This window comes from Drosophila santomea, chromosome X (genome assembly GCF_016746245.2).
Source record: "Drosophila santomea strain STO CAGO 1482 chromosome X, Prin_Dsan_1.1, whole genome shotgun sequence".
Lineage (NCBI taxonomy): Eukaryota > Metazoa > Arthropoda > Insecta > Diptera > Drosophilidae > Drosophila > Drosophila santomea.
In genome coordinates, this window is record NC_053021.2 from 10,508,792 (window position 1) to 10,535,646 (window position 26,855).

Consider the following 26,855-nt stretch of genomic DNA (forward strand, 5'->3'; position numbering starts at 1 on the left):
TAGAACATAAAAAAAAATGGTATTCGTTTTTGTCTACTTTATGGCTTACTTATTTACTTATTTATTCTCCCTAAATAAAACTGGACGTGTTTAGAATAGATAGATGGATTTTCCTAGACTCTGTCCACACTATTGCCGAATCCGTTAAATTATCGAGAATCTACGTCCAGAAAAAAAAACTGCCCAGAAACCACCTAAAAAATCCATGCAAATGCCAGAAAACGATACCGATTTAATATCGACGAAAATCTTGTTTACTGTTTTGATTCAACAAATAATTAATAGAATTTGACTAAAGACCCTTTAACCGCCGTTACATTGGCACTGGACTTGGCCGAGGATTAGAAATCGGGTGTCCAGAACGTGGACAAAAGATTCACCACATTGAGGTGGAACAACCGGCAACCGGCGTGACCGCTATCAAGTCAAAACAATGGTGACCAGCAGAAGACCTCCGCTGAATCATGGCCCCTTGCCGGGGTCCAGTGGTGGCACCTCCCGCCTAGCCCTGTGTCTGATCCACTTCGTCCTGGCCGTAATCTCCGGCCTTGGACTGAAACGGAGCACCGGCAGGAAGGCAATGGCCGCCTTTGGAATCTACTTTGGCCACAGCCTGCTCTGCCTGCTGCGGCACACCCATCCCAATCCGGGTGCAGTGCAGCGGCTGTTGTGCGACAAGTCGCGGCGTTACTCTTGCGTCCTGTTCGTCACCCTGGTGGTGGGTGAGCTGCAGACCGTGAATCCGGCCACCCGAATGGGTGACTTCTTCGGCGCCGACTGGGAGCGACTGGCCTTTGGACTGTGGAGCGCTGTACTGGCACTTGCAGTCACCAGTTTGTGGTTTGGCAGCAGTCGCAGTCCATTGGGTGCCACATTCATAAAGCTGGATGCCGCCCAACTGGGCCTCTGTGTTCTTTGGAATGTCCATTGCCTTTGGCGCATTGCCATCGTAGACGAGCACTGGTGGTCACTTGGCCTGGCCCTGCTCGTTCTGCTGAATCACTTTGTCCTGTGGCGACTGCCGCTGCACTACAACATCAGCCAGTTGGAGGTGGCTACCGTGGGCATGTGCTTCAGCACCATCTTTGCGCTGAATGCCATCCAGGAGCAACTGGACGCCGTGACCAGCTGAGGGCAGCTGGTCGGGTAACCAGGGACTGGAGCCTTGATTGCCTAGATCTAAAGCACTCATTTAATTATTAAATGCACGTTGTTGAACATTATTTTTCGTAATAAACCAGACTTCTTATTTTAAAAAGATTTTTCGAATCATTCAAAAATGTGGAATTGTTTTTTAAGAGTTTTAAAAAAAACTTTTCTTCTATTAGCTAATCTGAAAAGAAACATAGATTTAAAAGGTTTCGTTTTGCATAAGTTTTTTAATACACACTTTTATTTTAAATATAGTTTAAGTTACTTCTCTATGCTCTTTATTACATATTGATCTGGGGTTGGAGTTGGTCTACTCTCCATTTTTTGTCGGCAGCTCGATGTGTTTCACGCAAACGAGCACGGTCCAACCGAAAACTAATTTCATTATTAAGGAAAATTAATTGTAGCAAGTATCGTTAAAAGGAAATTATATGTATGTATCCGATTCAAATGAATGTGTAAATAAATCTTAGGCCTAAGAAACTAATAATTGGGACGAGGGATGATTGTGGTGGGTTGAGGGATGAGGTTTTGGGCGGGGAAATTTCCTAGGCGTGGGTGCTGTCGTCCTCGACAAAGTCCTTGGCCTCCTCCCTGGTCACACAATCAATGTGGCTGACCTTATTTCGAAATCGCACGCCGTAGAACTTGTGCGCGTTTTCCAGCAATTCCGGCCGGAAAGTTGTCGTAATGAATTGGGCAGTGTCGCTGAGCTCGTGGATCATGTTCGCCACCGCTTTTCGATGCATTGCATCCAGGGCCTGCACAAAAGAGTAGTAGACCATTAGTCAACGAAACAATGTGATGGGCAATGTTTGACTTACCTGATCTATCTCGTCAAAGAGATAGAAGGGAGCTGGATCGCACTTTTGGATGGAGAAAATGAGGGCCAGGGCGACAAGCGACTTCTGCCCACCGGACAGCTGGTTCATCTCACGCATCTCAGCCTCAACGCCGGTGAACGAAACCCGAATGCCGATCCCTGTGAAGGCATCGGAGTTTTCCACCTCCTTTTCCATCTCGTCGCCTTCGTTATCCTTGGTCTTTAGGATGAGATAACCCGCACCCATGGGCACCAGCTTCTTAAACACCTTGGTAAAGTTTTGCGCCACTTGTCGGAACGTAAACTGTATGGCCTCAACCTTTTGCATCTCCAATGACTGGATAAGCATGTGGATCTTCTGGTCACCGATGTCGAGCTCCTCTTTGCGCCGATAGAGCTTTTCCTTCTGCTCGGAGAAGCTCAGAAACTGGTCCAGGGCTTTTTTGTTCACATGGTTATACTTCTTGAGGTGCTGGTTAGCCTTCTCCAGCTCCTTGAAAATGTTTTTCAGAGACATTCGGGTGTAGGCGGGATCAACTTGCGGCACGGCGCCCAAACTGGCGATCTTTTCCGTACACTCGTCGATTTTCTCGTTGAGCATGTTCTCCTTGGTGGACCATTTCTCCAGCTGCTTGGAATCCTTGTTAAGATTCTCCTCGGCATCCTTCTCCTTGCGCACATGCGTTTCAAGCTCCTGCTGCAGCTCCTTTTGCAGTTGCACGGCCTCCGTTACCCGCTTTTCGATCTCCTCCAGATCGGCGTTGACCTTCTTGATTCTCTTCTCGGCGGAAACCAGTTCCGTTTTGCAATTGTTAAGCTTCCGCTTGCGATCCTCCACGGAAATCTCCTGCAGCGCCTGGATCAGTTCGTCGCGACGCCGGAACAGATTGTTAATCAGCAGGTTGTCCAGCTTGTTCTTGCGCACCTCGAACTGCATACGCTGTGTAAATGCTTCCTTGTTTTCCTGGTTCAGTCGACGGATGTCGTCGTTCAGCTGGTCAATCTCACGCTGATCCTGCGACGACAACGTGGACATCAGCTCCTGCTTTAGCTCCGCCTCCAAACTAGACTTGGTGCTTGTCATGGACTCCAATGAGGCCTTGCACTGGGCCAGTGAGCGCTCCTTGGGCGCCCGGTACTGCTCGATGCGCACTAGCTCCTCCTTCATCAGACGAATCTCGCCCTGGACTTTTTCGAACACATCTTTCGACTTGCCCTGCTTCGTTTCTGTCTTTTGCATCTCGGATACGATTGAGTTAATGTTGTTCTCGGTGGACTTGAGTTCGTTTCGCAGCTTGCTGAGTTTCTTTTCAAACTCGGCTATCTGGCTGGTGTATTCTGTGCGCTTCTTTTGCATCTCCAGACGGGAGCGTGATGTATTGAAATAGCCGCCGGTGAGGGATCCCTTGGAGGACACCTGATCTCCGTCCAGCGTAACGCAATCCAGCCCTGTGCTCTTCGCCAGCTCGGTGGCACGCTCCAGATTTCTGCAGATTAGCGTTTTTCCAAAGATATACCTCAGCGCTTTATCGTGCTGTTCATCGTACTTCAGCTTGGAGATCATGGGTATGGAGTCGGGATCATCCGGATAATCGTGTACTTTCACCTGCAGCCGGTTTAGGGGCATAAAGGTCACCTCACCCGGTAATTTCAGCTTATTCATCTCCTTGAGGATTTGCGTGCCCTCGTATTCTGACTCAACAATGTGATGGAATAAACGATTGGCGGCAGTTACCTCCACGGCCGTGTAGATGGTCTTGTCGCAGCTGAAGTTCTCGATGACGGGTCCATAGTAGGCTCGGGCAATCTCCGCCGATTGACCCCCACGTTCCACAAAGCTGTCAAGAACCTTGCGCACAGAATCGCAGCCGTTCAGGATCGGCTTGCCAGCCATGCTGCGCAGCGCCTGGTCCGCCCGCGATAGCTCCTCTTTGTGCGTCTGCAGTTGCTGTGTCATCTGTGTCTCCTTGCGCCACAACTCGTTTCGCATGGACTGGTGCTGGTCCTTGGTCTTCTTTAGCTCGTAGTACTTCTTGTTGTGCTCGTCGATCTGCAGTCGAAGTTGCTCCAGTTCCGACGAGTGCTCCTCGATCTTCTGACCCAGATCCTTTTCGGAGGTAGCGTCCTTCTTAAGATCCTCCACGAGTTTTGCATGGTGAGCAATTTTATCGCGCGTCTGTTTGCTAATGGACTTCAGTTCGTTCGTGATCCACTTGTCGCGATCTTCCCTTGAGGAGAACTGAGAGCCGCGACCCTGCTTGGCGTAAAGCTCCTTACGCTTCTGTTCCTTGAGCTGCAGCTCCCGGGAGCAGTCCTCCTCCTTGCGCTTCATTGCCTCGTACTTGGGCTTTACGTCGTCCAGTTCCTTTTCGCGCTCCGCAATTGTTACTTTAAGATTCTTAAGCTCCTGGTCGGCCCGCTCCTTGGACTTGTTGTCGCCCTGAACCTCGTCATTAAGATCGACAATGGTCAGGTCCAGTTTCGTCTTCTCGCGCAGCAACTGTTGCTGCTCCGTCATCAGCACAGAGCGCTCCTCCTTGGTGCTCAGCACTTTTTTCTTTGCCTCCTTAAGGTTCTTTTGCACATCCTTGATCTTCTCTTGTGCCTTCTGAATCTCGATATTGTAGATTTTCTTTTTGTCCGATGAGGATTTGCGCTGCAGCTGGAGTTCATCGAGAGCCTTTCTGGTGTCCTTTAGCTCGGTTTCGTAGCGTATGTACTCTAGGGTGCGCCGCGTCTTGTCCCACTTCTGGTACTCCTTTAGCTCTTCCTTCTCTTCTTCGAGCGTCTGGAGCCGATCCTCGATGGTCTTCAGGTACTCGCTGATTTTCTCCACCTTGCTATCCGTCTCCCGCAATAGATTTAACGACTCCTCCTTCCGTTCGTCGTAAACACGCGTTCCCGCGACCTCGCGGAGCAGCTTGAGACGATATGAATCCGCTGCAGTTGCCATCTGATTGATTTTGCCCTGCTTTACAATGTAGTAGGGATTTGAACTGGAAAAACCAGCCGATTCCAACAGATTGACCACCTCATTGCGCGGCACCACCTTCTTGTTGAGGAAATACTGGTCCTTTTTGGCGCCAATCACGCGCCGCAGGAAGATCTCCTCCTTGTCGATCTGTAAAAAAAGCGTAGCGTAAGAGAGTGCTTCGAAGGCACTACTTGGTTTGACTACTCACTGGAACTCGGTTGTCCGAGTTGTCGAAGATGATCTCCACATAGGCGGAGATGACGCGGGCACCTGTTCCCTCGTGCAGAAGCGACTGGCGCTGTTCCGGCCGCAGGTGGGTGAACTCATCGCTTAGCACAAACTGGATGGCTGCAAAGTGGAAGAGGGACAGCATTAGGACCGATTAGATATCAATGGCGGAACAGACTGCCTGAAGCAGATACTCACCGTAAAAGAAGTTGCTCTTCCCGGAGCCATTACGTCCAACAACAACGTTATGGCGCTTGTCGAATGGTTCCACCACCGTCTGGTCCTTGTAACTCTTGAAGCCTTGTATAATAATCTGCAATTGAGTGTGGATTTCAGATCTCCGGTGTCCACTGGGTAGGCAGGAGCTTGCCTATCAGTTCAACACTCACCTGCTTGATGTGCATCTTATTATATACGATTTTTTGCACAAAATCGCGCTCTTTTTGTTTTACAACAAATACATAAATAATATCGACTCGAGCAGCGATTTATCGATGTTCGCATTTTACTCTCGATGTAATCGATATCGCACTCTGAACAGCATTCGCTTGCAATCGAACAAAAAATTAAATTATACCTCAAAAATAATAGTAGTTTTTTTTATTGAATGTTATAATCGGATCATTATTATTAATTTAGTGTCAGCTTACAAAAAATAAGTTACGTTAGATGCTTAAGCCTGCCGTTATCGAATCGAATCGATTACCCTTGCCAGTTTACTCAGTACAGATATATTGCCATAGAAAACAAGTCGATACATTCGATATAAATAAACACGAAAGGTTTGTGTTTATTATATTACGACGTGTCTGCATTTTGACCCGTGCCCGAGGATCTGAAAAGTGCGCGATCGCCGCCGAAACAAGCAGGACACCATCTGGGTGTAGCAGGAGCAGGAGCAGGTGGACAGGACACGGCGGATCAGCTGAAGGAAACGCAAAGGAAGTGGTCACAGTGGGGAGAAGGAGCAAGTGAACTCAACCATCATCATTACCATCGATCACATCCAGGATGGCTGGGTCCGCACTGCGCCGCCTGATGGCGGAATACAAACGTGAGTCGAAAGTCCACAGGGCGAGAAGAACTTTCCCTTACCACCACTACAATCCTCTCCAGAGTTAACACTTGACCCGCCCGAGGGCATTGTGGCCGGCCCCATCAGCGAGGACAACTTCTTCGAGTGGGAGGCATTGATTGCGTGAGTTAAGATCACCATACGATCGACATGGACATGGATAATGGACAGTTTCACCTATATATTGCCCTTTGCCCTTTGCAGCGGACCTGAGGGCACTTGCTTCGAGGGCGGTGTGTTCCCCGCCCGTCTCGTCTTTCCGACCGACTATCCCCTGAGTCCGCCAAAAATGAAATTCACTTGTGATATGTTCCATCCCAACATATTCGCCGACGGGCGGGTCTGCATATCAATACTACACGCACCCGGCGACGATCCCATGGGCTACGAGCTATCCGCTGAGCGCTGGAGTCCTGTCCAGAGCGTGGAGAAGATTTTGCTTAGCGTGGTCAGCATGCTGGCGGGTAAGAGGAAGTTACAATAATAGGCCTAATGGTTATTTCTTAGGTCCTTAATTTGTTTATTTGTGTAGATTATTTGTTCCTGACTTAATTTCTTCTAGTAACTACTATTGTCGTTCATTTTTCCCCACAGAACCCAACGATGAGAGCGGTGCTAATGTGGATGCAGCCATTATGTGGCGCGAGCAGAGAGATGAGTTCAACGCCATCGCCCGACGGCTGGTGCGCAAAACACTTGGTTTGCCGCCGTAAATGATCAACGCGCACTGAAAATGAACCATGTCCGCCACCGTCGACACATACCTTCTACCCTGAGCAACACGATTCCAAGATTGCGCCCTCAACAACATGCTAACCCATTATTTCCTCAAAACTCCCTCGTCGAGCTAACCGACAAACCCGTTTCAAATTAGCAAAAATAAAGAACCTAGCATCAAAATCGACTATCAAGCACAACCAGGCAGCAGATCGCACCCTCTCAAGTATATCCAGCACACTGGCTGCTTCAGCGGACTTAACAGGAGGGCCTATCACCTAAAGTACTTCACTGGTAGTTAGTCACGATGCAAGGTGCAAGGTGAAGGCAAAGTGAGGAGTTGGCAAGAAAAATTCAAATGCTTATATTTCCTATTAATAAATGTTTATTTTTTATGTTTACATTTTTCGAAAGATATATTTTGTATAAACGAATTATAAAGATGCTGTTTTGAAAAGTTAAATATGAAGTACGAACAATCAAGTGCAAATTCAAAGTATGATTGAAGCGTTTTCAACTTGCTAGTTCATTTTTATTAGGCTTTATATTTGGTTTATATAGTCACTAGATACTTAATTAAAACTAATTTAATCATTTTCGACTGATCACTAACTGAAATCCCACTAGCAAATGATCGCCAGCCTGAAATTGCCCTATGTATTCATAAATTACTACACAATTGTAAATGTTTTCATTCGATTAAGTAAATTGATTAATGTTCACTTTGATAAGGCATATGACTGTATATATGTATGTATATTTATATGTTTATAGTTAGGTGGTAAATGCACTCCCATACATTGGTCAAGTGTCCACTGGTATGAGGGTAATATAGTTATCTAATAGTTGTTGAAGGTTACTAAGCCACACGAATTTCAATTGACCGAGCCCGCATAAATGGGTGCTCTCATTTTTGGCTTTCAGACCATAGATGGGGTCGAAAATGTTCACACCATTCGATCGTTCGAGTACAGTGGGCACCGGGCACCAATGGCTTTAATGGCCCACTGTTGGTTTCACCAGCGCATCAAAATATTGCCAATTTCAGGGCTCCGTCAGCTTGAATTTCAAATGACCCACTGTACGGTGGGTGAAAGTCAGCGCAGATTGCTTTAATTGTCTGCCTGGTGGTCTATTTTGGTGCAGTCCTTATCTAAACTATCTTTATAATTTGCTACGACTTGGTCAAATACATTTTTTGGATTATTTACCAATTAGGTAGTGGAAAAAGATCGTAAGTAGGTATAAATTGGAAGTCTTCTTTTTATACAAGTCTACGTTTCCGGGTAAAAATCTTTTCTTTTTTAAAAATTCTAAATTGAGCTGGTTTTTTGGAATAATGTTAATGTTAAATTTTTTGTTCTTTTTCGTATAAACACGCTTTAAAAATATTAAATACAATTTGCCTACATTAAATAGTTAAATTAAAGTAAAGTAAAATTATATATATACTTTTCTACCATTAAATAATAGTTTTCTCTATATTTGACTTACGAGGCATTCAAAAATATCACTTTTCAGACTCCGGGTTTTGACTAACATGTAGATTCATTTAGCTTACTTTCACTTAATTCGAACTGAAATTTGAATGGCGGCCCCATTAAGAGCTCTCACCTGGATAGAGATTCAATGAGCTTTTGCTCATTTCTGGCCCACTGTGCGCGGGTGTGTCATAGTGTAAATATGTGACAGTGAGTGGCGTAATTAACCTTTTGCAAACCGGTTAAATACAAATATCTAGTGCCATGACACCGTACAAATAAAAATAACAAAATGACAGCAGAGCAATTGGAACATATGCAAACGAAAGCTGGATTAGGGCTGGGAATGGGTAGTGGGAATGGTGGTAAACACAAAAATTATTGGTTCGATAATTGTATAATTACATATTAACGTATTTGGGGGTGGGTGCTGAGTCAACAGCCAACAAGCAAACTTAACACATTCACATAAGGTCAATAAAATTAGATCGGCACGGCAAAAACGAAACGAAGACTAAAGAATAAAAATGTCCAGAGCCTCGGCTAGCTAGTCAACATGGTACTCCGTCCGATGGGGCGAGCCGTGTCGCTTCTCCGCCACAAAGACGTCGCTGACGCCGGCCACACTGGTCACGCCCCTGACTCCGGTGGTGCGGAAATATATCAACAGGTACTGCTCGCCGTGTCGTAGTTCCACATCGTCGGCGAAATCTAGTCGCACCTGCTCTTGGGCATTGGCCTCCTGTTGGCGCCGCAGTCGCTGGCGATTCCTGTGATGATGCCGACCCCTTCGGTGATGCGAGGGCGTCTCAAACGGATCCGGTGCGTGATTGGAGTCTGAGGATGTGGGCGACTCAGCCTGGTTGACATACTCGTAGGCAACGAAGTCCGCCAAACTGGCGTACTCAGCCGAATAGATGCCAATCCAGTCGTTGGGACACTCATCGAACTCTGCCTGCTTGCGGTACTCCACTGTGTTCTCGTCCCCAATCTTCCAAAGCGACAGGGGCAAAAATACCACGCCGGGCGCCCGTACATTCGGGTAGAGCTTGAGAGTAAAGTCACTGGTCACCGGCTTGTGATCACTGATGGTGTACAAGGGATGGGACTTGTACGAGCACTGCTCGATGGACAGCTGCATGCCCGGTTGCCTGTTCAGCGGCTGCACAGCGTACATGATCCGATCCGTCCAGGCTGGCCGCCGCTTCAGGTCGTACTCGGAGGTGCCCTCGCGAAACTTGAAGGTGGGCGGAAAGGCGGGCAGTCGCTCCTGCAAAACCTGAAAGGCCTGCTGCGACTTCTCGCGTACCTGGTACAATTGATCCCGCTGGATTAGGGAGTCGTGCTGGGCCTCATCGCGTAGCATTTCGCGCACTTCCGTCGAAGAATCGTTACCCTGCAGTCGGAAGTTCAGATCGCCAAACCAGAAGACATAGTCGTGATCGTAGATCTCCCTATACCGCTTGACATGGTAGTGATGATTCTCCAGGATCTGCTTGTAGTCGTCGATGCGCTCGTCCAGCCGTTCGTCATGGGCAGCCAGATGGGCCACCACAAAGGCCAAGCCGCAGCCATAGAGAGTGAATCTGACACTGACGGCGCCCTTGTTGCCCCAAATGCCACCAAAACCGGTCCTTGTGAACTCCGCCTCGATGTCCTGCAAGTGCTCAACGTGCTGCCGCCTCACAAACATGCTGAGAAGCAGTCCCTGCATCTGCTCGGTCTTTACGGCCACATAGTCGTATTTACGGAGCAGTTCTTTAGCCTTGTGCGTCCACGGATCCTCCTTGAACAGGCCCAACACCTGTTGCTGCGGCTGGGCATTGACCTCCTGGAGGCCCAAGGCGTAGATGTCCGGCATGTGGGCATTAGTCTCCTTCGTCTCCTTGTCCATCGTCACATCCTGCAGTCCCAGCAGATGGCGGAGGGATATGTTCTCCGGAAAGCGACTGCCCACATTCCAGGTGACCACATACACCCGATAAGTTTCCAGCTGTTGCTTTCCTTTGCCCTTCGCTCCATCCGGTTCCGAGTCCGGGATCTTGGGTGTCTTGCTAGCCTCCGTTTGGCTCATTATTGTTGGACTTGACAAATCGAAGAGATTACCCCAGCTGGTTGCTCACAGCAATCAAATTGTTTACCCAACCGATTATGGTTTTATTGTGTAAGTCGATTCTTTTTGCCTCTTTGGATTTTGTTGCTCCAATCTGGGTTACTGCTTAAGTTGGGTGGTGAACAGCGACGAGGGCGGTCGGTAATTGCTGAAAATATTGCAGCACAAATAGGTCTTAACACTTGTTTGCCCAGCAGCAGCAACAACAACTGTGCTACAACAACGATGCACCAACAATAACAACACCTAGGGATGGCAAAACTCACCTGATGACGCTATCGATTAGCGGTATTTATTTTGCAGCCCTAAAAACGTCAGTTGCTTAGGCGTTTATAAGGTATATGGGCCATTTCAGATTTGGCGCCTAAAATTCACACCTTTATTTACATTTTCTAGTATTTGTTTTGCCCAGCCTATGGTCACACTAGCACTCGCTGCTTTTTGACTAGCTGGAAATACTTTTTAGGACAACTATCGACTAATATGAGTGCTATATTTAAACTTCAGTATCATCACAAAGTTAATGATATATTTTAAAAATTCGCACTTCAACTTTTAAAAATATAGGAGATTTTTTCTTAACCACTACACTTCCTTAGAAATCAAATAAGAAAACAATCGAGTGATGTTGACATATATGTCAAACTTCAAGCTCGACTGGTAAAAGAGTAAATCAGTATTCGTATAAATTCTACTTGATAAGTCATACCACTATAGCAGTTCATTCCCATTTAAAAATAACTAAAGACTTTCAAACCATAACCGTGAATGTAATCGACAACTGGTGGAAAAGTATCGATTAAGACACGCTGTCCGAGACACCGATAGTATCGAGCAAACATCGATTTTGGTTCCAGCTCTACACTGTGGCCACACACGCGTTTTTTCCCAAATCAAATCGTGCTTTTTTTTGTGAAACTCCGTTTGTTGCAAATCGGCGTTGCATTATGCTCGCGCAACAATCTAAAAACTGAACACAACCAGTGGCAAACGCTAAATTATAATCAAAAGCGTGCTTTTAACCGCAGTAAAATGCCAAAATTGGTACCGATTCGCAGCGCGCGTGTGTGTGTGAGCAGAGCGTGAAGAAGAGGAACGGAGAATTGCGAAAGCAGTGTGTGCAAGCGGAAGAAGCACAAAGACAAAAGGAAGGTGATAAAATTAAAAATATATATCAAATCTGACAGGCGGCGGTGTCCGGCAGATGCGAAAATTGGGAAAATATTGAAGAAAGCGAGCGGCATGCGGGAAAGCGGTAAGGGCAAATACAAAAGCAAGAACCTCGGAACGCTTCGCCCGAATTCGGTATTCAATCCTTTTTTCCCGCCTCTAATTTTGCAGGGCTAGTGCCCAGAATTTGTTCTTCAGTGGTGGTCAAGAAGCCAAATCCTGAGCAAACGCTGTCAGTTTGTGGCGCCAAACAGAATATTATTTAAAAATATCGCCGCGTGTGTAAAATCTCGGCGGTACGAAAAAAGAGAAATAAAAAAAGAAAACCACGACGGCGTGCGTAAGCGCACTCATACGTTTACACACGCACAGACAGACAGAGCAGGAAGGATAGAGAGCGGAGCGGTAGTGTGAGAACGAGAGAGCGAACATTATACACGCACACACACAAACTCGCTGGCAGGAATTGCAACCGTGTGTGCTTTCTTTTTTTTAGTTTTTTTTTTTTTACTTACGTTTTGTTGTTGTGTGTGCGGCGGCGCTTCTTTTTCGCTTATTGCATCTCCCTTTTGTGCCGTTGCTTCGCCGGCTAAAAAGGAGAGTCGAAACTAAAGTGGCATAATGGAGGATGGACGGGAGCAAAGGGAATCCTCGCAAGCCGAATTGGCCAAACTGCATCCTCTGACGCCGCTCAAGGAGCTGCCCGAGGAAGGTGAAGAGGAGGAGGATGAATCCTCGGCGGGAGCCCTGCAGTCTGGCAACAACAACGTAAGTACAGTCGACTACAACTTGGTTTCCATCAAATAGCACACTCCCATCCAATTCCAATTGCAGTCCATCATGGGCAAAATGAAGATGCGCGTGTCCAGCATTCTGCCCGCCTCCTTTAGCGGTTGGTTTTCGCCGTCGTCCAAGGGTGGCCCCGAGGCCTTATCCTCCCCAGCTAATGTCCGCCAGTCACAGCCACGACAATCCAATGGACGCTCCACTACCAAGCGGAAACGTGGACGCCGTCGGATAATGCTCGCAGAAGCGGATGCCGATGCAGCCGACGATCTTGACGATGGCTCTGATGCCAAAGGCCTTAACTACGAGGAGGTGGCCCTGGCCGACAACATAGCCGAGCACGACCTGGCCGCCGAGGATGAGCAGACGCGGCGCAGCGAATACAATGTGTTCCTGCTGCGCAAGCGAGCCGGGGCTGTTGCGGCTGCCGGCGGTGATGAGGACGAGGCCGAGGAGGATGAACTGGAGGAGGACGACGACGAAGGCGATGAGGAGGATGACGATGAAGAGCAAGAGAATCTCCTACAGTCCGCCGCCGTACAGCCCAAGCGTCGACGCCTGGAGGTAAGGTCACATCTTAAATCCTGTCTGCATTGCCCATTTATTCTTAAATCCCTTCCAGCTTGAGACCACCGTCAATTTGCCCAACATGCGTCGTCTGCCCTTATTGTCATCCACGCCTGCTGCTCCGCTCGCGGCTGCCACCACCTCCTCCACCTCCCAGATGTACAAGAGTGGCAGCCAGTTGGCTCCACACCGGCGCAACCACCTCAATTTGTATAGCAGTCAACGGCAGCGCGAGCCCGCGTACAACTTTTTCACGGGCAACGAAGCCGCCGAGGGAAGCACCGGGGATCTGCCACACAGGTTTGTTAAGCTCAAGCGTGATACAAATGTTAATATGGAATGCCAAAACACATTCCTCCGAACTTGATGCCATATTACTTATTTCACATTATCTATAAAAAATATTCTTACACTGGATCCCGGTTATGGCCAAAACTGAATATAAAATAAGCCGCCATTTTATAAGCTTTTTAAGATTAAAACCTATCACAATCTAACAATGCAATCTTTTAAATCATTTTAGCATCCGCCGTTCGCTGAACATACCTTTCAGAGGCAGCAGCAACGCCACCAGCCACAACAGCCTCTCCAGCCTTCCTAACCACAAGCGACCATCGCTTATAGGCCAGCGAACCCATCGTCGGGATCTTACAATGGATGAGACGGGAATTGGACTGGCCATAAGTTCGGAAGATCACATTAATCATTTGCTGAGAATAAGCAGGACCAACAACAACACTAGCAACAATAACAATAATAACAACAATGTCATTAAGTCAAAATCAAGACGAACTGAACTGTCGGTGGCCGCCGGAGCTGGTGGAGATTCGCAGTCCGAGAGCGATATGAACGAATATCATAACAATGGCGAAGGCCACGATGGACTGCGGCCGTCGCATCATAACAGCAACAGCAATTTAGAATTTTACGGAAATCTGCAGAGCTCCAAGTCAATATTCAACAGGAGCAGCTCCGCCGCACAGCCATCGCACCGAAATTCCACGTGGTCGCTGAATTCCCTTAACCAACGACGTCGCTTTAATGCATCCATATACGGCAGTACGTCGGCGCTAAGCGACAGTCGTCTGCTGAGCCGCAGTGCCTCAAACTCAGGCTCTGCATCTGCCTCCAGCTCGCCCTTTTACCAGGGACGCACCACCTTTGGCGGCAATTCCGCCAACAATCGCATCTTCAGTCGCAGCAATCTGAGCTCCTCCGCTGCATCCTCAACGTTGGCTCTCAATTCTGCCGGCAGTTCACCAGCGCATCCGCTGCAGGGTTCCTTGACTGGTGGTATAGGATACAATATGAAACCGGTAGACATGCGACCTTCCGACTCCGCCAGCCATTCGGAGACATCTGTGGGCCAAGGTGGCAGTAAGAATCCCGGTTCCGGGCTGTCGAACACCACACTGCGCATCCTCAACCTGCTGGACAGCTACTCCACGCCATTGATCGATGCCAAGCGCATGGGCAGCACCCTCAAGGAGCACCAAAGCAGTCGTCAACTGCGGCAGGGTACGTCCGCCACCCCGTATTCGTGTACCATGATGTCCAGCCGCAATGTTCCGGCGCCCACTCTTGCGAACGAATTAGCTGAACTGCGCTCAAACAAATTGCTGGTGCCGACGATGCAACAGCTTCTGGAACGCCGTCGTCTGCACCGCGTTACCCAGAACTCGCGAGATGTGGTTCACAGCCAGAACATTCGTGTTCGTGCGGAAAACAACCAGGAGAAGCCCAAGCAACCTGTACCATATGTTGCTCCGATAGATCAGCCGGCTAGCCATAGTCACCACACAAACAAGATGCGTTCGCGTCTTTCGCACCAGACGCGCAACAAGGAGCCGCGGACGGAGCAAGAGGAAGCACCCCCGCCGCTGGACCTGCCACAGATCAGCTTTCCAGACATGGCAAGCGCGCCAAAGTTTGACTTGGTCATTAAACCCACGGTGCCAGTGGTATCAAAGCCATCTTCCACCGTCCCAATCCCAAGTAGCAAAAGTAGCAGCAGCAACCTCTCTACTACAAACTCCAAGCAGCTGCAAAACTTCCTGGCTAATCCGCAGCCTGCGGCACCAATTGTGAACTTCTCTGCCAATGGAAACGTTTCCGCCATTAGTAAACCAACTGGACGCACATTCACCTTCTCGGCACCCACACCCTTGACGCACTTGCAGGAGAACTGCATCGCCAAACCGAAGATCAGTCGCAAATATACCTTCCCGGCACCGGCTTCGTTGGACGATGTGATTACAACGAAACAGTCGCAGCCAACTATAAACGGAACACCGTCTCTGGGATTCGGTGAGCAGTTTAAAAAGTCATCCAAGGAGTGGGAGTGTGATGCGTGTATGGTGCGTAACAAGCCCGAGGCCAACAAGTGTGTGGCCTGTGAGACGGCCAAGCCGGGAGCATCTGCTGCTTCTGCCCAAGCACCACCACCAACGGCAGCTATTGTGGCACAAAGTTTCGGTGGTTTTGGGGATCGCTTCAAGAAATCAACCACTGCCTGGGAATGCGATGCCTGCATGCTGTCTAATAAGGCCGAAGCCAGCAAATGCATTGCCTGCGAGACTCCCCGAAAATCTGCGGCTCCAACAGTTAACAACTTCCCGTCGATCAATAACAATTTGTCAGCTGTATCCGGTTTTGGTATGGCCTTCAAGCCAAGGGCCAATACGTGGGAGTGCCAGACGTGCCTGGTGATGAACAAGTCGGGTGTTGCAGAATGCGTTGCCTGTCAAACGCCAAACTCACAGGCGAGAAGCAACAATAGCGAGTCCGCCCGGAGTCCATCCTCGTGCTTCTCCTCGACATCGTCCTCCGTATCTTCATCCGGATCCTCATCCGGATCCTCCTCAGGATCATCATCTGGATCAGTTGCTTCGGGATCTATCGTCAGCATTAGCTCCACGAGCGAAAGCTCTATATATGGCTTTAAGCCAGGACAAGCAAGTAAGGTGCCCAAGCAGGATGCGGCATTTCAGCAGCTGGTGGCTGCCCAAAAAACAGCAAGTTGGGACTGCGATGCATGCATGGCACAGAATGATATGTCGCGAACCTCATGCATCTGCTGTGAGCAGCTGAAGCCGGGAGCATCCAGCCTTGCCGCCACATCAACAACCATTTCGTCTGGCTCCGGCAGCAGCGGAACGGCCAACTCTGCAGCCATTTCGGTACCCAAGTTTAGTTTTGGATTTGCTACTGTAAAGGAGGTCGTCAAGCCAGCTGTGGAAACGACTACACCTGCACCAGCTTCCACTCAATTTAGCTTTGGTTTCGGCCAAAGCAATCAGGGTAAGGATGTGGCGGACAGTAAGAAGACGGAGGCCCCGAAGACCTTTCCGTTTGGAGTGAGCAAAGTGGAACAGCCCAGGACGGTGAGCTTTAAGACAGACATTAAGGAAACAACGGCCACATCCAGCTCAGAGGCAACAGCTCCAGCTGCAGCACCAGCCCTCTCGTTTGTATTCAAGTCTCCAACTACCGCAACTACGGCCAGCTCAATCACTACCACAACTAGCACCGCCAGCACCACTCCCGCTTTGGGTGGCTTCAGCTTTGGCGCTCCATCATCATCCTCCACTGTTTCCAGTTCGACGGCCAGCACCAGTGCGAATCCCACGGCCGTTAAGCCCATGTTTAGCTTTTCCGGAGCTGGCAGTGCCGTAAGCAGCACCAGTAGCCAACAGCCAGCGGCTAAGGCGCCAACCTTGAGTGTTGGTGTTTCTTCCAGCACCGTAACAACGACAACAACCTCTACGACAGCCTTAGCTTTCACCCCGGCATCTACTCCAGCTCCAGCAGCAGCCACCACGGCACCAGCTCCAGGTGGCGGCTTTAGCTTTGGAAGTCAGTCAAAACCAGCGAGCACACCAGACACTGGAACCTTCTTCTTTGGCCAGACAACAGCGGCCGCACCAGCAACGCCAGCGAACTCTAGCGTGAGCTCCATCTTCGGAGCAGCAGTTAGCACCACGACAAACTCCAGCTCCAGTGTGAGTGCCACCACCAGCACCACCAACGCCATTGCTCCCAGCTTTGCGTCCACCTCGACCCCTCAGGTCTTTGGCAATTGGGGTGAAAGTAAAACGGAGACGACCACCAGCAGCGCAGCCAAGCCATTCACCTTTGGTGCTTCCTCCGGTTCGGAAACGACGGCAACATCCAGCTTCGGCTGGTCAAGCAATGGCGCTGCGGCTAAGAGCAACAGCATTGCGGTCACCAGTGCGGCGGTGCCTTCCACTTCAGCCTCGACGATGGCGAATCCGATATTCGGCAGCAGTTCCATGTTTGGACTTTCCAGCAGTAACACCACCAGCACCACTAGTCTACCATTCGGATCCACGGCTACCACTACCACTGCAGCCACGCCGGCGGCAGGCAGTTTAGGCGGCAATGGAGCCCTTTCTGCGGTATTCGGTAATGTGGGCAACTCCCTAGTGCCAGCAGGAACTCCTGCAGCTACAACACCCGCGGCAACAGCCGCTGCTCCGTTGGCCAGCATCTTCGGTAATCCCACGCCAATTGCTGCGGCTGCGCCCGTCTTCGGTAGCGGAAGCACCATCACAAGCGGAGGATTCGGAGCGGCAGCAGCTGCCACAGCGGTACCAGGAGCATTTAACTTTGGCGGAGCAACTGCAGCCACGCCAGCTGTAAGTATATTTATACGAATATTATTCTGTATTTATCCAAACCGCTTTGTTACACGTTACAGGCCTCAAGTGCTCCATATAAATTCGGAAGCAGCATCAATGAGCCACTAGCCAAACCAGCGTTCAACTTCACGGGCTCAGCGGCGAGCTCAACTGCTCCTGCGCCAACCTTCAACTTCTCGGCCAATACGGCGGCCACTAATCTCTCCAGTGGCGATGTAAGTATACGATTTGCACTTAATTCCTAGTAACCACCCACCTGATCAACTTATAAAGAATTCCGAGTAAAAACAAAAGGTGATCGATGGGAGCTGACCTTGAGCCTGAGCTGAGATGATGAAGTAGATCGATCACACACTCACTCACTCACTCAGTTTCATCCATGCAAATTTGTTTGCGGTTGTTTGTAGTCGTAGCTGTCCGTCATATTTCCTTTTAATTTTCCGACTTGCATGCCCCTGTTATAGCGATAATAACAATGCGCTCAATAATCGATCGATCCCCCCTAACATACCTGACCGATTTTCTATATTGATTTAGAACTACTCACCGTATTGATTTTACCTCTTAACTTGTATACATATATACATATATCTCTATATATATATATATATATTTATTTGTATTCTTCTCTCCTTTTCTTTTTTATCTTTTTCCAAAACCCTTTCTACACAAAAACGGTCGTGCGTGTTGTTACTGTTAAAAAATATTGTCGTATACCACGTAATTTAATGTATACACTACCTTAACTTCGCAACTTCCGTAAATCTATAATGTACACCCTTTGTACTGAACAAAAAAAAAAAAAAAAAACGAAAACTGTGGGCACGGGCACGAATCAACTTTACTACCATCCATCCTACTACTACTACCTATGATTATAATTACCAAACCACCTAAATGCTAAATGAATATGAAAATGAACTGCCCACAAAATGAACCGAATGGATCTGAAAATGAATTTGAATCGCAAAGCAGTCGCAGCCGCGCATCTTCCAATTCGGTGGTCCGCAGCCGGCGGCCAGTAACCCAGCCAGTGGTGTGGGCGGGGCCAGCAACTCCTCCGCCGGCGGCATGCCCATGTTCAACTTTGCGGCCGGGGCGCCGCAGATGCAGGTAATGCGATGTCATGATCGATATCCAAAGAGTTTCGCCGACTCTATTTTAACGATACCCGATTGTTAATACTCAGTACTTTATGTCATGCTATAGTTGTACGTATACTACGGGGAATGCCAAAGAAATCTGCGGAGAATCAATTGTATAAACCAAATTGTAATCGAAGTTCTATCAAAAATAATACAAGATTTTAAACGTAGACTTTAATCAACAATATATTACTCCATTACTACATGTTACTGCAGTAGATGTTAATTTTTGGAGTTATTATATGGTTTTCGAGACCACAGAGTATAGGATTCTCTGAAATAAAGTTAATCCACAATTTCTTTGGCGCTCGCCGTGTATGAAACTCACAGAAAACCCATTATTTGTATCTAGCTTTTCTCATCGTGCTTCATTAGCTTTAGCATTAGCATTAATTTAATACGCATGCTTAGTTTAACGCATTTCTGTAGTTTAAGACGTTGGTTTGAAACGCATGTGTCGCAGGGCTTGTCAAATGATACCAATTGAAATCAAAAGTAGAACTTTTGCAACTATGTAGTTATATTCTGTTCTATGTGCCAATTGTTTCAAGTGTAGTCTAGCATGTGTTTACGGTATATTTTTGACAAGCTCTCACGGATGCACGCCAGCCCCCACCTCCCACACACACAAACACACACACACACACACCACGCACACACACGCAGTTTTCATTCTTCATATAGCAACTTCCATCCAATTTCCAAGTTGTACATAACCAAAAAGAAGCAATTAATACCCATCAACCATCGTGATCCGTCCAATAAAACAAAACAAAAAAAAAAACTCAAACCAAAATTACTTGCTATACAAAACCAACTTACCAAGGAAAAAAAAACCAAAAATATTCTTCTTGCAGTCCGCGCCGAATGCCAATGCACTGTTCCAATTTAGCGCCGGTTCCCAAGCGCCAGCCAATATATTTGCGTAAGTAAGACAGAGACGGATGATCCGTTGGCGGGTGGCTGCCATACATGCGAGCGAGACAGACACATGAGCGGCTTCAAAAGAGAACGAGACAGAGAGAAGATAACGCTCTTGCTGTTGCAGTCTCCCTCTATCCATACTTTGAATTGGTCCTTTTACCAACACAATGGAAGAAACACACGCACGCACACACACACACACACACCTACCCACACAGCTGCATTATAATTGCATTTGTTTAAATTATTTTTTAAGGCTTTCGTTTTATGTGCGTCCCATTTGTTTTGTTTTTGTTAAGAAAGAAACAAAGCGTATTACCCTATAACCCATGATCATATTTACACATGCGTAACATAAACATTAACAAGAGTGTTCATGCATACCGTTCTATATCCCAATTTTTAAAAGCAGTTCCAACAGGCTAGAACATGTTTCAAATCAATTGGCCAAAAAATATATTGGTTTTGTCACTTTAAATGGTTTTCAATACATTGGCGCACTGGTTTAAAATCAAGCGATTTAATTAAAATATGTTTTTAAAAAATAATATATTTGCAATTTAAGTTTAAATCATTCTTAAAATCATTAGTTATCATATGTTTTCGTTTACATATACATTTTATGTGCATAAAAACCTGGTTCGAGCTGATTTTTAAAAAGCACCTATTGAAACGTATATAATTTAATCATTTTTTTCATATTGTCATATATAGAAACTGGCCTCAACTTACAACTAAAATCGATTTGTATATTTTATAACGATTTTTGTTCCCAACGCATCAATTTCCATTTCCCCCAAGGCATCGAACTGCATTGTACAATGTTTTATGCACCAAGTGTAAATAGGATATAGGATTTTCTATATCCTGTGACTGTCATATTGTTTATTGTGTTCGTCTTATTTGTGTGTTCCGTTCCATATTGTTTCGTTTTGTTCACAGCATTTCGTATTCATATAATAATTTGTTCAATTTACGTTTCTTGCCCACACTGCGGTTGTGTGACAACATATACTTGCTCCGCAGCAGCAGCCGCCCGAGGGAGTCTCGAAGATCGGTAGCCAAATTTGATACTAATCCATTGTTAATCCGCAGCTTCAATCCGCCAGCCGCCGGCAATTCGGCGCAGAATTCTCAGATGGCTCGCCGCAAAATCCGCGCTCCCGTACGCCGTCTGCCGCCCCGGTAGAAATGGCATCGCAGTCGGCCATCAAGATAGCAAATGCATGTACTGAGGCCGCCGTCGGATTAGGATTAGGATTGTGGGTGCCAGTGGGGAGAACAGCAAGGGCAGTAGAAGCATCAGGGGTCGATGGGGAAAAGCAGAACACAAGAGAGACCGGGGGCAAGAGCAGGATCAAAGGCGCGGTCCACAGCCAAAATCGCCAGGAGCTAGATATTCAAGGATTATCGAAGATGTTCAAGGATAACCGCAAGCCGCCGAGTTTGAACAAATACCGCTACGTACGCAGCGATAGCCGGCACGCTAAAACCGAGGCTTTCTCCTCCATCCAAATCAAAGGACGGAATATAGGGGAGCAAAATCCAGCAAGAGAAGAAGAAGGAGAAGGGTATCATGTTTCACAATTCACATTCAAGCCAATTCCGCAGTGGACGACACGAAATGAAACCAATGGCGGCGATGTCCTTACATGCACACCAACAACTGGCGACCAGGAGGACAACCAGACAGGAGTACAAGCATTAGAATCCAGATCACAGGAACGCATTGTAGTAAGGAGTCAATACAAGATAGTGCGCCGCAGAAGCAACAGCTGGACACCAAATCACAAGCCTCCGTCTGACTCTCAAAATCCCGACTAAGTTCTTTCCACATCCTTCTCTGCTCTCCGATGATAGGGAGTGCGCCACGAGTACGTCGCTCATACGCATAATGATTGATTATGATGATTGCAAATTATAACAAATTTCGTTGAACTTACACGCGCGCATTGGTCGCACCAACAAAAAACTAAATTGATACTGTTCTAAGTTTTATTTTTAAAGTAATTTTTGTTGAATATAATACTTAAATGATAATTATGTAATAATTATTTTGCGAAATTGTAAAGAAACGCGTCATGCTGCAACGGAGATACGAGGGAAAGTAATAGCGCAAAAATTCAACCACTATATAATGTAGTATACGTATATTCAAGTAAAATCTGTTTAGACAATTTTCGAACGCTGAGTGATTGGCCGATGAGCCGAGCAGATAATGCTTGCAGTCAGATAAGAGGCGGCGAACGATTGCATTAAGTCTTTAGTTTTGTTATTGATTTTAGCGTTTAGATACACACACTCACACACACAATTCATACGAGGAGATACCTGCAACCACGTTGTGTGCAGCAGCAGCCAAGGTGGAAAGCCAACAAATTAAAGCAAAAAAGCAAAACAACTATCTAGCAACGTAAACAAACAAAACCTATAGCTAACAGATAGCAGATAAGATGAAAGGTTTAGAGAGAATGGTGGCAACCAATGGAAAGCCGAAAAAGTTACGATTATTTGCATGTTTTTTATATACATATATTCATAAAAAACATTGAATATTTTATTATAATATTAAATTGATCATGTTTAAGTCGAAAACAGAAATGGAAATCAGAAGTCTTAATGTTGAGAGAGAAACGGTATCATAATGTTGTAAATAAGTAAATATATGCGGTATGATAATTTAAATTTTGTGATGTGTTTTTATTTGGGGTTTTCAGCTGGAATTGCAATTCTATATGGAAAACTAGCATATTGCATTATTAAACTAGACATGATATTTCTTTATAAATAAAATAACTTAATTTACAATCGTTTATCATAGCGTTTGAATAGTATCTTTTTCAAATGCAAACTTCACAAACAAATTTGAAAACGAATTGACCACAGGCAAATTCACCATACCCCGCCAAACGGTCACACTGCCACCCATCGATACTCTCCATTGCGATAGACATCGATTGTCGTTCCAGCTCTAATACTCACGATAAACACCACCACTATTTCTGGCATCGGCAATTATTTCCCTAAGTTTATTATTTTTTGTTAACCGAATTGCTTGTGCTCGTGCTGTCCGCCATAAATGCAATGAGTGTCGACCAGTGGAGCAACTGGTGAAGGTGTATCGGTTGTGCGGATTTCGATTTGGCCACCCAAATCCAATTGAATCCCAGTTTCCCAGTCGCGTCCGCTGCTATGCCTGTGTGTGTGCCTGCGTGCCCGTGTCCGTGCGTGTGTGTGTGTGAGTGAGATCGGGAAGAAGTTGTGTGTTGCTGTTGCTGTCGGAATTGCCGTTGCCATCGTTTGTTGTTTGTGCATTTTCCATTGTCGGGCGACGCAACAAAAAAAAAAAAAATTAAATATTAAAAATAGAGAGCGCGAGCGAGAGGGAAGGAGAGGAGAGGAAAAGGGCGGTAAATTTGGAGCACGGGAAATCCGAGTCGCTGAATATGTTCTCGAAGAAGAAAAAGAAACCGCTGATCTCTATGCCCAGCAACTTTGAGCATCGTGTGCACACGGGCTTCGACAAGCGGGAGAACAAATATGTTGGCCTGCCCCTCCAATGGGCGTCCATTGTGGGCAACAATCAGATCCTCAAGTCCTCCAACCGCCCGCTGCCGCTGGTCGATCCCTCGGAGATTACGCCCACCGAGATCCTCGATCTGAAGACCATTGTGCGACCGCATCATAACAACAACAAGGCGGACACCACCTCGCTTAACAGCAGCAGCACCATGATGATGGGCTCCATGCCGCCGATGAATCCCATGGCACCAGGCGCCCACCCGATGATGAGCCATGGCCCAGGAATGATGATGCCACCCGAGGCGGGCGGCATAGTCCTACCGAAGACCTCTCACGTGGCCAGATCCAATTCGCTGAGGAGCTCCAGTCCGCCGCGAGTGCGACGGGTGGCCAATGTGCCGCCATCGGTGCCGGAGGAGGAGGGTCCACCGGCAGCAGGAACACCAGGAGGACCAGGAGGTGGAGCTAGTGGCGGTGGCTTTAAGCCTCCCGGTGCCCATCCCTCCCTGCTCTATAACAGTCAGCATGCGCACGCCAATGGAGCAACAGGACCACTGGCCGTGCGCACGGATCAGCCCAACCTGCAGCAGTATCGCAGCAATCTGGCCCCGCCATCCGGCGGCTCCATACCCCAGCAACAGCAGACTTCGCCCGTGGGCTCGGTGGCCAGTGGCACGCGATCCAATCACTCGCACACGAACAATGGCAACAGCGGCGGCAGCTATCCTCCCATGTATCCCACAAACCATCAGCAGCAACAGCAGGCCAAACAGGGTGGCGATCAGAACCAAAACCCCCTACATCCGCATGCTCATCCGCATCCGCATCATCACCAACACCTGGCCAAGTCGGCATCCAGGGCATCCAGTTCCAGCGGGGGAGCCAGCAGTGCTGCCCAGCAGGCGGGCGGCGCCAGTGGAGGAGCGGCGGGTCAGCCAAAGCAGGACCAACGCCTCACCCACGAACAGTTCCGTGCCGCCCTCCAAATGGTAGTCTCCGCCGGAGATCCGCGCGAGAACCTCGACCACTTCAACAAAATAGGCGAGGGCTCCACGGGCACCGTATGCATTGCCACGGACAAATCCACAGGCAAGATCACCCACCCGCTCAAGTATTGACTGAAAAATTGAATTAATGGCATTTGGTTTTCTCTTTTCTTGCAGGTCGCCAGGTGGCCGTGAAGAAGATGGACCTGCGCAAACAGCAGCGGCGGGAGCTGTTATTCAACGAGGTCGTTATCATGCGGGACTACCATCATCCCAATATCGTGGAGACATACTCCAGCTTTCTGGTCAACGATGAACTCTGGGTGGTAATGGAGTACCTCGAGGGCGGCGCCCTCACCGATATTGTCACCCATTCGCGCATGGACGAGGAACAGATAGCCACCGTCTGCAAGCAATGCTTGAAGGCTTTGGCCTATTTGCACTCACAGGTGCGTGACCAGCATGACACTGCCCCCGCTCCCATTTCCTTGTCCCCCCCTCTGGGTGGTTGCTTCTCTTCATTGGCTGGCCAAACTGGACAGAGTACAGAGTACTCGTCATCATGCGATTCTTTGTGCCATTGCCTTGCCATTTGTGGCGCTTTCTTCGGCCTCCGCTTTCGCGTGGCTTTGGTTTCAATTTCTAAATGTTGTCACCAACAAAAGTCGTTGGCCGCACAGTGGGCCAATCAGTTGCGTTGCACACCCAAATGGCCAGGTGAAATCGCACGTGCATGCCCTACCTCAAATCGTTAGGTCTGCGGATGGATAGTTATTAGTGGTTTATAAAGAAAGAAGTGCTATGAATATAAAATGTTTATTAATTCAGCAAGTCAAATCGAACATGTTTAAGCTGCAACATTTCACAATACTAAGAATTTAAAGTATTTTGGACATAAGCTGTTTAATTCAAATTGGAACTAGAACCCAACCTGTTCTTTCCATCTTTCACGTTAGGGAAATCAGCGTTCCCAAGAGCAGGAAATTCTTTTTGGGCGTTGCAGGGTTGAGCTGGTTTCTTTTGTGCATTTCTGTCCCACGTTGGCTCGTGTAATGCGATAAGTGTCTGGGAGAAAGGGCGTTGGGTGGGGGAAAACCGCAAACTGTGAACGCTTTTAACCAATTTCCCTTCTCTCTGTCTTTACCGACGTTGCTTCCGATGGCGGTAAACAGGGCGTCATCCATCGCGACATCAAGTCGGACTCCATTCTGCTGGCCGCCGATGGTCGCGTGAAGCTGTCGGACTTTGGATTCTGCGCCCAGGTGTCCCAGGAGCTGCCGAAGCGCAAGAGTCTGGTGGGCACGCCGTACTGGATGTCGCCGGAGGTCATATCACGCCTGCCATACGGCCCGGAAGTGGATATCTGGTCACTGGGCATCATGGTCATCGAAATGGTGGACGGCGAGCCGCCCTTCTTCAACGAACCGCCGCTGCAGGCGATGCGCCGCATCCGTGACATGCAGCCGCCGAATCTGAAGAACGCTCACAAGGTCTCGCCGCGCCTGCAGTCCTTCCTCGATCGAATGCTGGTGCGGGATCCGGCGCAACGAGCCACCGCCGCGGAGCTACTAGCACATCCATTCCTGCGCCAGGCGGGACCGCCGTCGCTGCTGGTTCCGCTGATGCGCAATGCGCGACACCATCCGTAGATGGATTCCACTGCGCACACTCGATGGACACCAGACGATGGACACCGGCTGTTCGAGGAAAAAATCAATCATTCCCACAGACAACGATCCCCGGCCCGTGGGCATCCATCTATTAATTTCTAGTATTATCATTCAGTTTGGCAACTGTACTTAAATTCCCGAAAATCCCTCGAAACGTTGTAAAGTCATTTAAAACAGCAGCACACCCACATTATAGTTACTGCTCAACCACACTCCAACCAAACCCACTAACGTTCCAGAAGAGAACGCAATGTGCCTTTTTACACGCCTCCAAAAATCGCATCCAGGAACCGATGAAAACGGATGAAAAACGACGATATAGCATTTATCTGCCCGAGAACCACATTTATATATATGTATATCCATACGATTATTTCAGCATCTTGCTCTCTCTTCTTGTCAATATTGATTTGTGTGCGTGTGTGTTTGATTTTTTTTAACAAGCCCATAAACATTGTTCGAATATACATATATACGCTAAGAGCTAATGTTAAAAATTTATACATATATATATATATACACATATATTTTTTATAAAAACAAAACCTAATTCTAAGCAAAGCGAAACAACGAAGATGTGAATCGAAAAGAGACAGAAGCGTGTACGCGCAAAACGAGAGAGAATGAGAAAGAGATAGGCGGAAAAGCATATTAAATTTGGACATATTTTTTAAAAACATTTTACATTGGCCACGTGAATGTGGCGAAAAGTTGTACGCTCCTATATCCGAACACATTCCCGATTTCGAAAATATTTTAGATCTTTTAGCTTACATTCTTTGTTCTGTTTTTTTGATTTAACCCGTGTAATTATTAATTAATGAATAAACTTAAATGCGAAAATGTTCAATTTTGTGGTTT

The 26,855-nt window shown here is 47.6% G+C and overlaps 6 protein-coding genes across 11 annotated transcripts; 4 read left to right on the plus strand and 2 right to left on the minus strand.

The window, feature by feature from the left end:
• The first annotated feature begins 189 nt into the window (after positions 1 to 189).
• Positions 190 to 1,258, plus strand: LOC120455653. The gene has a single exon (XM_039642043.1). The coding sequence runs from the start codon at positions 434 to 436 to the stop codon at positions 1,130 to 1,132; it is 699 nt and encodes a 232-aa protein (XP_039497977.1). The 5' UTR covers positions 190 to 433; the 3' UTR covers positions 1,133 to 1,258.
• Positions 1,259 to 1,402: 144 nt separating this feature from the next.
• On the minus strand, positions 1,403 to 5,674 carry LOC120455651 (structural maintenance of chromosomes protein 3). Its single transcript, XM_039642042.1, has 5 exons — positions 5,567 to 5,674; positions 5,376 to 5,490; positions 5,158 to 5,297; positions 1,977 to 5,096; positions 1,403 to 1,913 (listed from the first exon to the last, which is right to left on the minus strand). The coding sequence occupies exons 1-5, from the start codon at positions 5,579 to 5,581 to the stop codon at positions 1,701 to 1,703; spliced, it is 3,603 nt and encodes a 1,200-aa protein (XP_039497976.1). The 5' UTR covers positions 5,582 to 5,674; the 3' UTR covers positions 1,403 to 1,700.
• Positions 5,675 to 5,917: 243 nt separating this feature from the next.
• Positions 5,918 to 7,370, plus strand: LOC120455700 (ubiquitin-conjugating enzyme E2 G2). The gene is made up of 4 exons (XM_039642107.2): positions 5,918 to 6,231; positions 6,294 to 6,375; positions 6,457 to 6,716; positions 6,847 to 7,370. Exons 1-4 carry the CDS (start codon positions 6,189 to 6,191, stop codon positions 6,963 to 6,965), a joined length of 504 nt encoding a protein of 167 aa, XP_039498041.1. The 5' UTR covers positions 5,918 to 6,188; the 3' UTR covers positions 6,966 to 7,370.
• Positions 7,371 to 8,828: 1,458 nt separating this feature from the next.
• Positions 8,829 to 10,793, minus strand: LOC120455699 (inositol polyphosphate 5-phosphatase K). The gene has a single exon (XM_039642106.1). The coding sequence runs from the start codon at positions 10,522 to 10,524 to the stop codon at positions 8,998 to 9,000; it is 1,527 nt and encodes a 508-aa protein (XP_039498040.1). The 5' UTR covers positions 10,525 to 10,793; the 3' UTR covers positions 8,829 to 8,997.
• A 493-nt stretch (positions 10,794 to 11,286) lies between these two features.
• LOC120457273 (nuclear pore complex protein Nup153) lies at positions 11,287 to 22,501 on the plus strand. Of its 6 annotated transcripts, XM_039644701.2 has the most exons (9): positions 11,287 to 11,818; positions 11,905 to 12,501; positions 12,568 to 13,083; positions 13,142 to 13,386; positions 13,610 to 17,744; positions 17,807 to 17,962; positions 18,720 to 18,860; positions 19,750 to 19,817; positions 20,912 to 21,154. In XM_039644701.2, exons 2-9 carry the CDS (start codon positions 12,355 to 12,357, stop codon positions 21,003 to 21,005), a joined length of 5,502 nt encoding a protein of 1,833 aa, XP_039500635.1. In that variant the 5' UTR covers positions 11,287 to 11,818; positions 11,905 to 12,354; the 3' UTR covers positions 21,006 to 21,154. The 6 variants fall into 6 exon arrangements, with proteins under 6 accessions (XP_039500635.1, XP_039500636.1, XP_039500631.1 ...); XM_039644702.2 differs by lacking the exon at positions 18,720 to 18,860 and having other exon boundaries at positions 11,289 to 11,818; XM_039644697.2 differs by lacking the exon at positions 19,750 to 19,817 and having other exon boundaries at positions 11,293 to 11,818; positions 20,912 to 22,501.
• Positions 22,502 to 22,779: 278 nt separating this feature from the next.
• On the plus strand, positions 22,780 to 26,844 carry LOC120456096 (serine/threonine-protein kinase PAK mbt). Its single transcript, XM_039642692.1, has 3 exons — positions 22,780 to 24,427; positions 24,502 to 24,773; positions 25,497 to 26,844. The coding sequence occupies exons 1-3, from the start codon at positions 23,263 to 23,265 to the stop codon at positions 25,971 to 25,973; spliced, it is 1,914 nt and encodes a 637-aa protein (XP_039498626.1). The 5' UTR covers positions 22,780 to 23,262; the 3' UTR covers positions 25,974 to 26,844.
• The last annotated feature ends 11 nt before the right edge of the window (positions 26,845 to 26,855 follow it).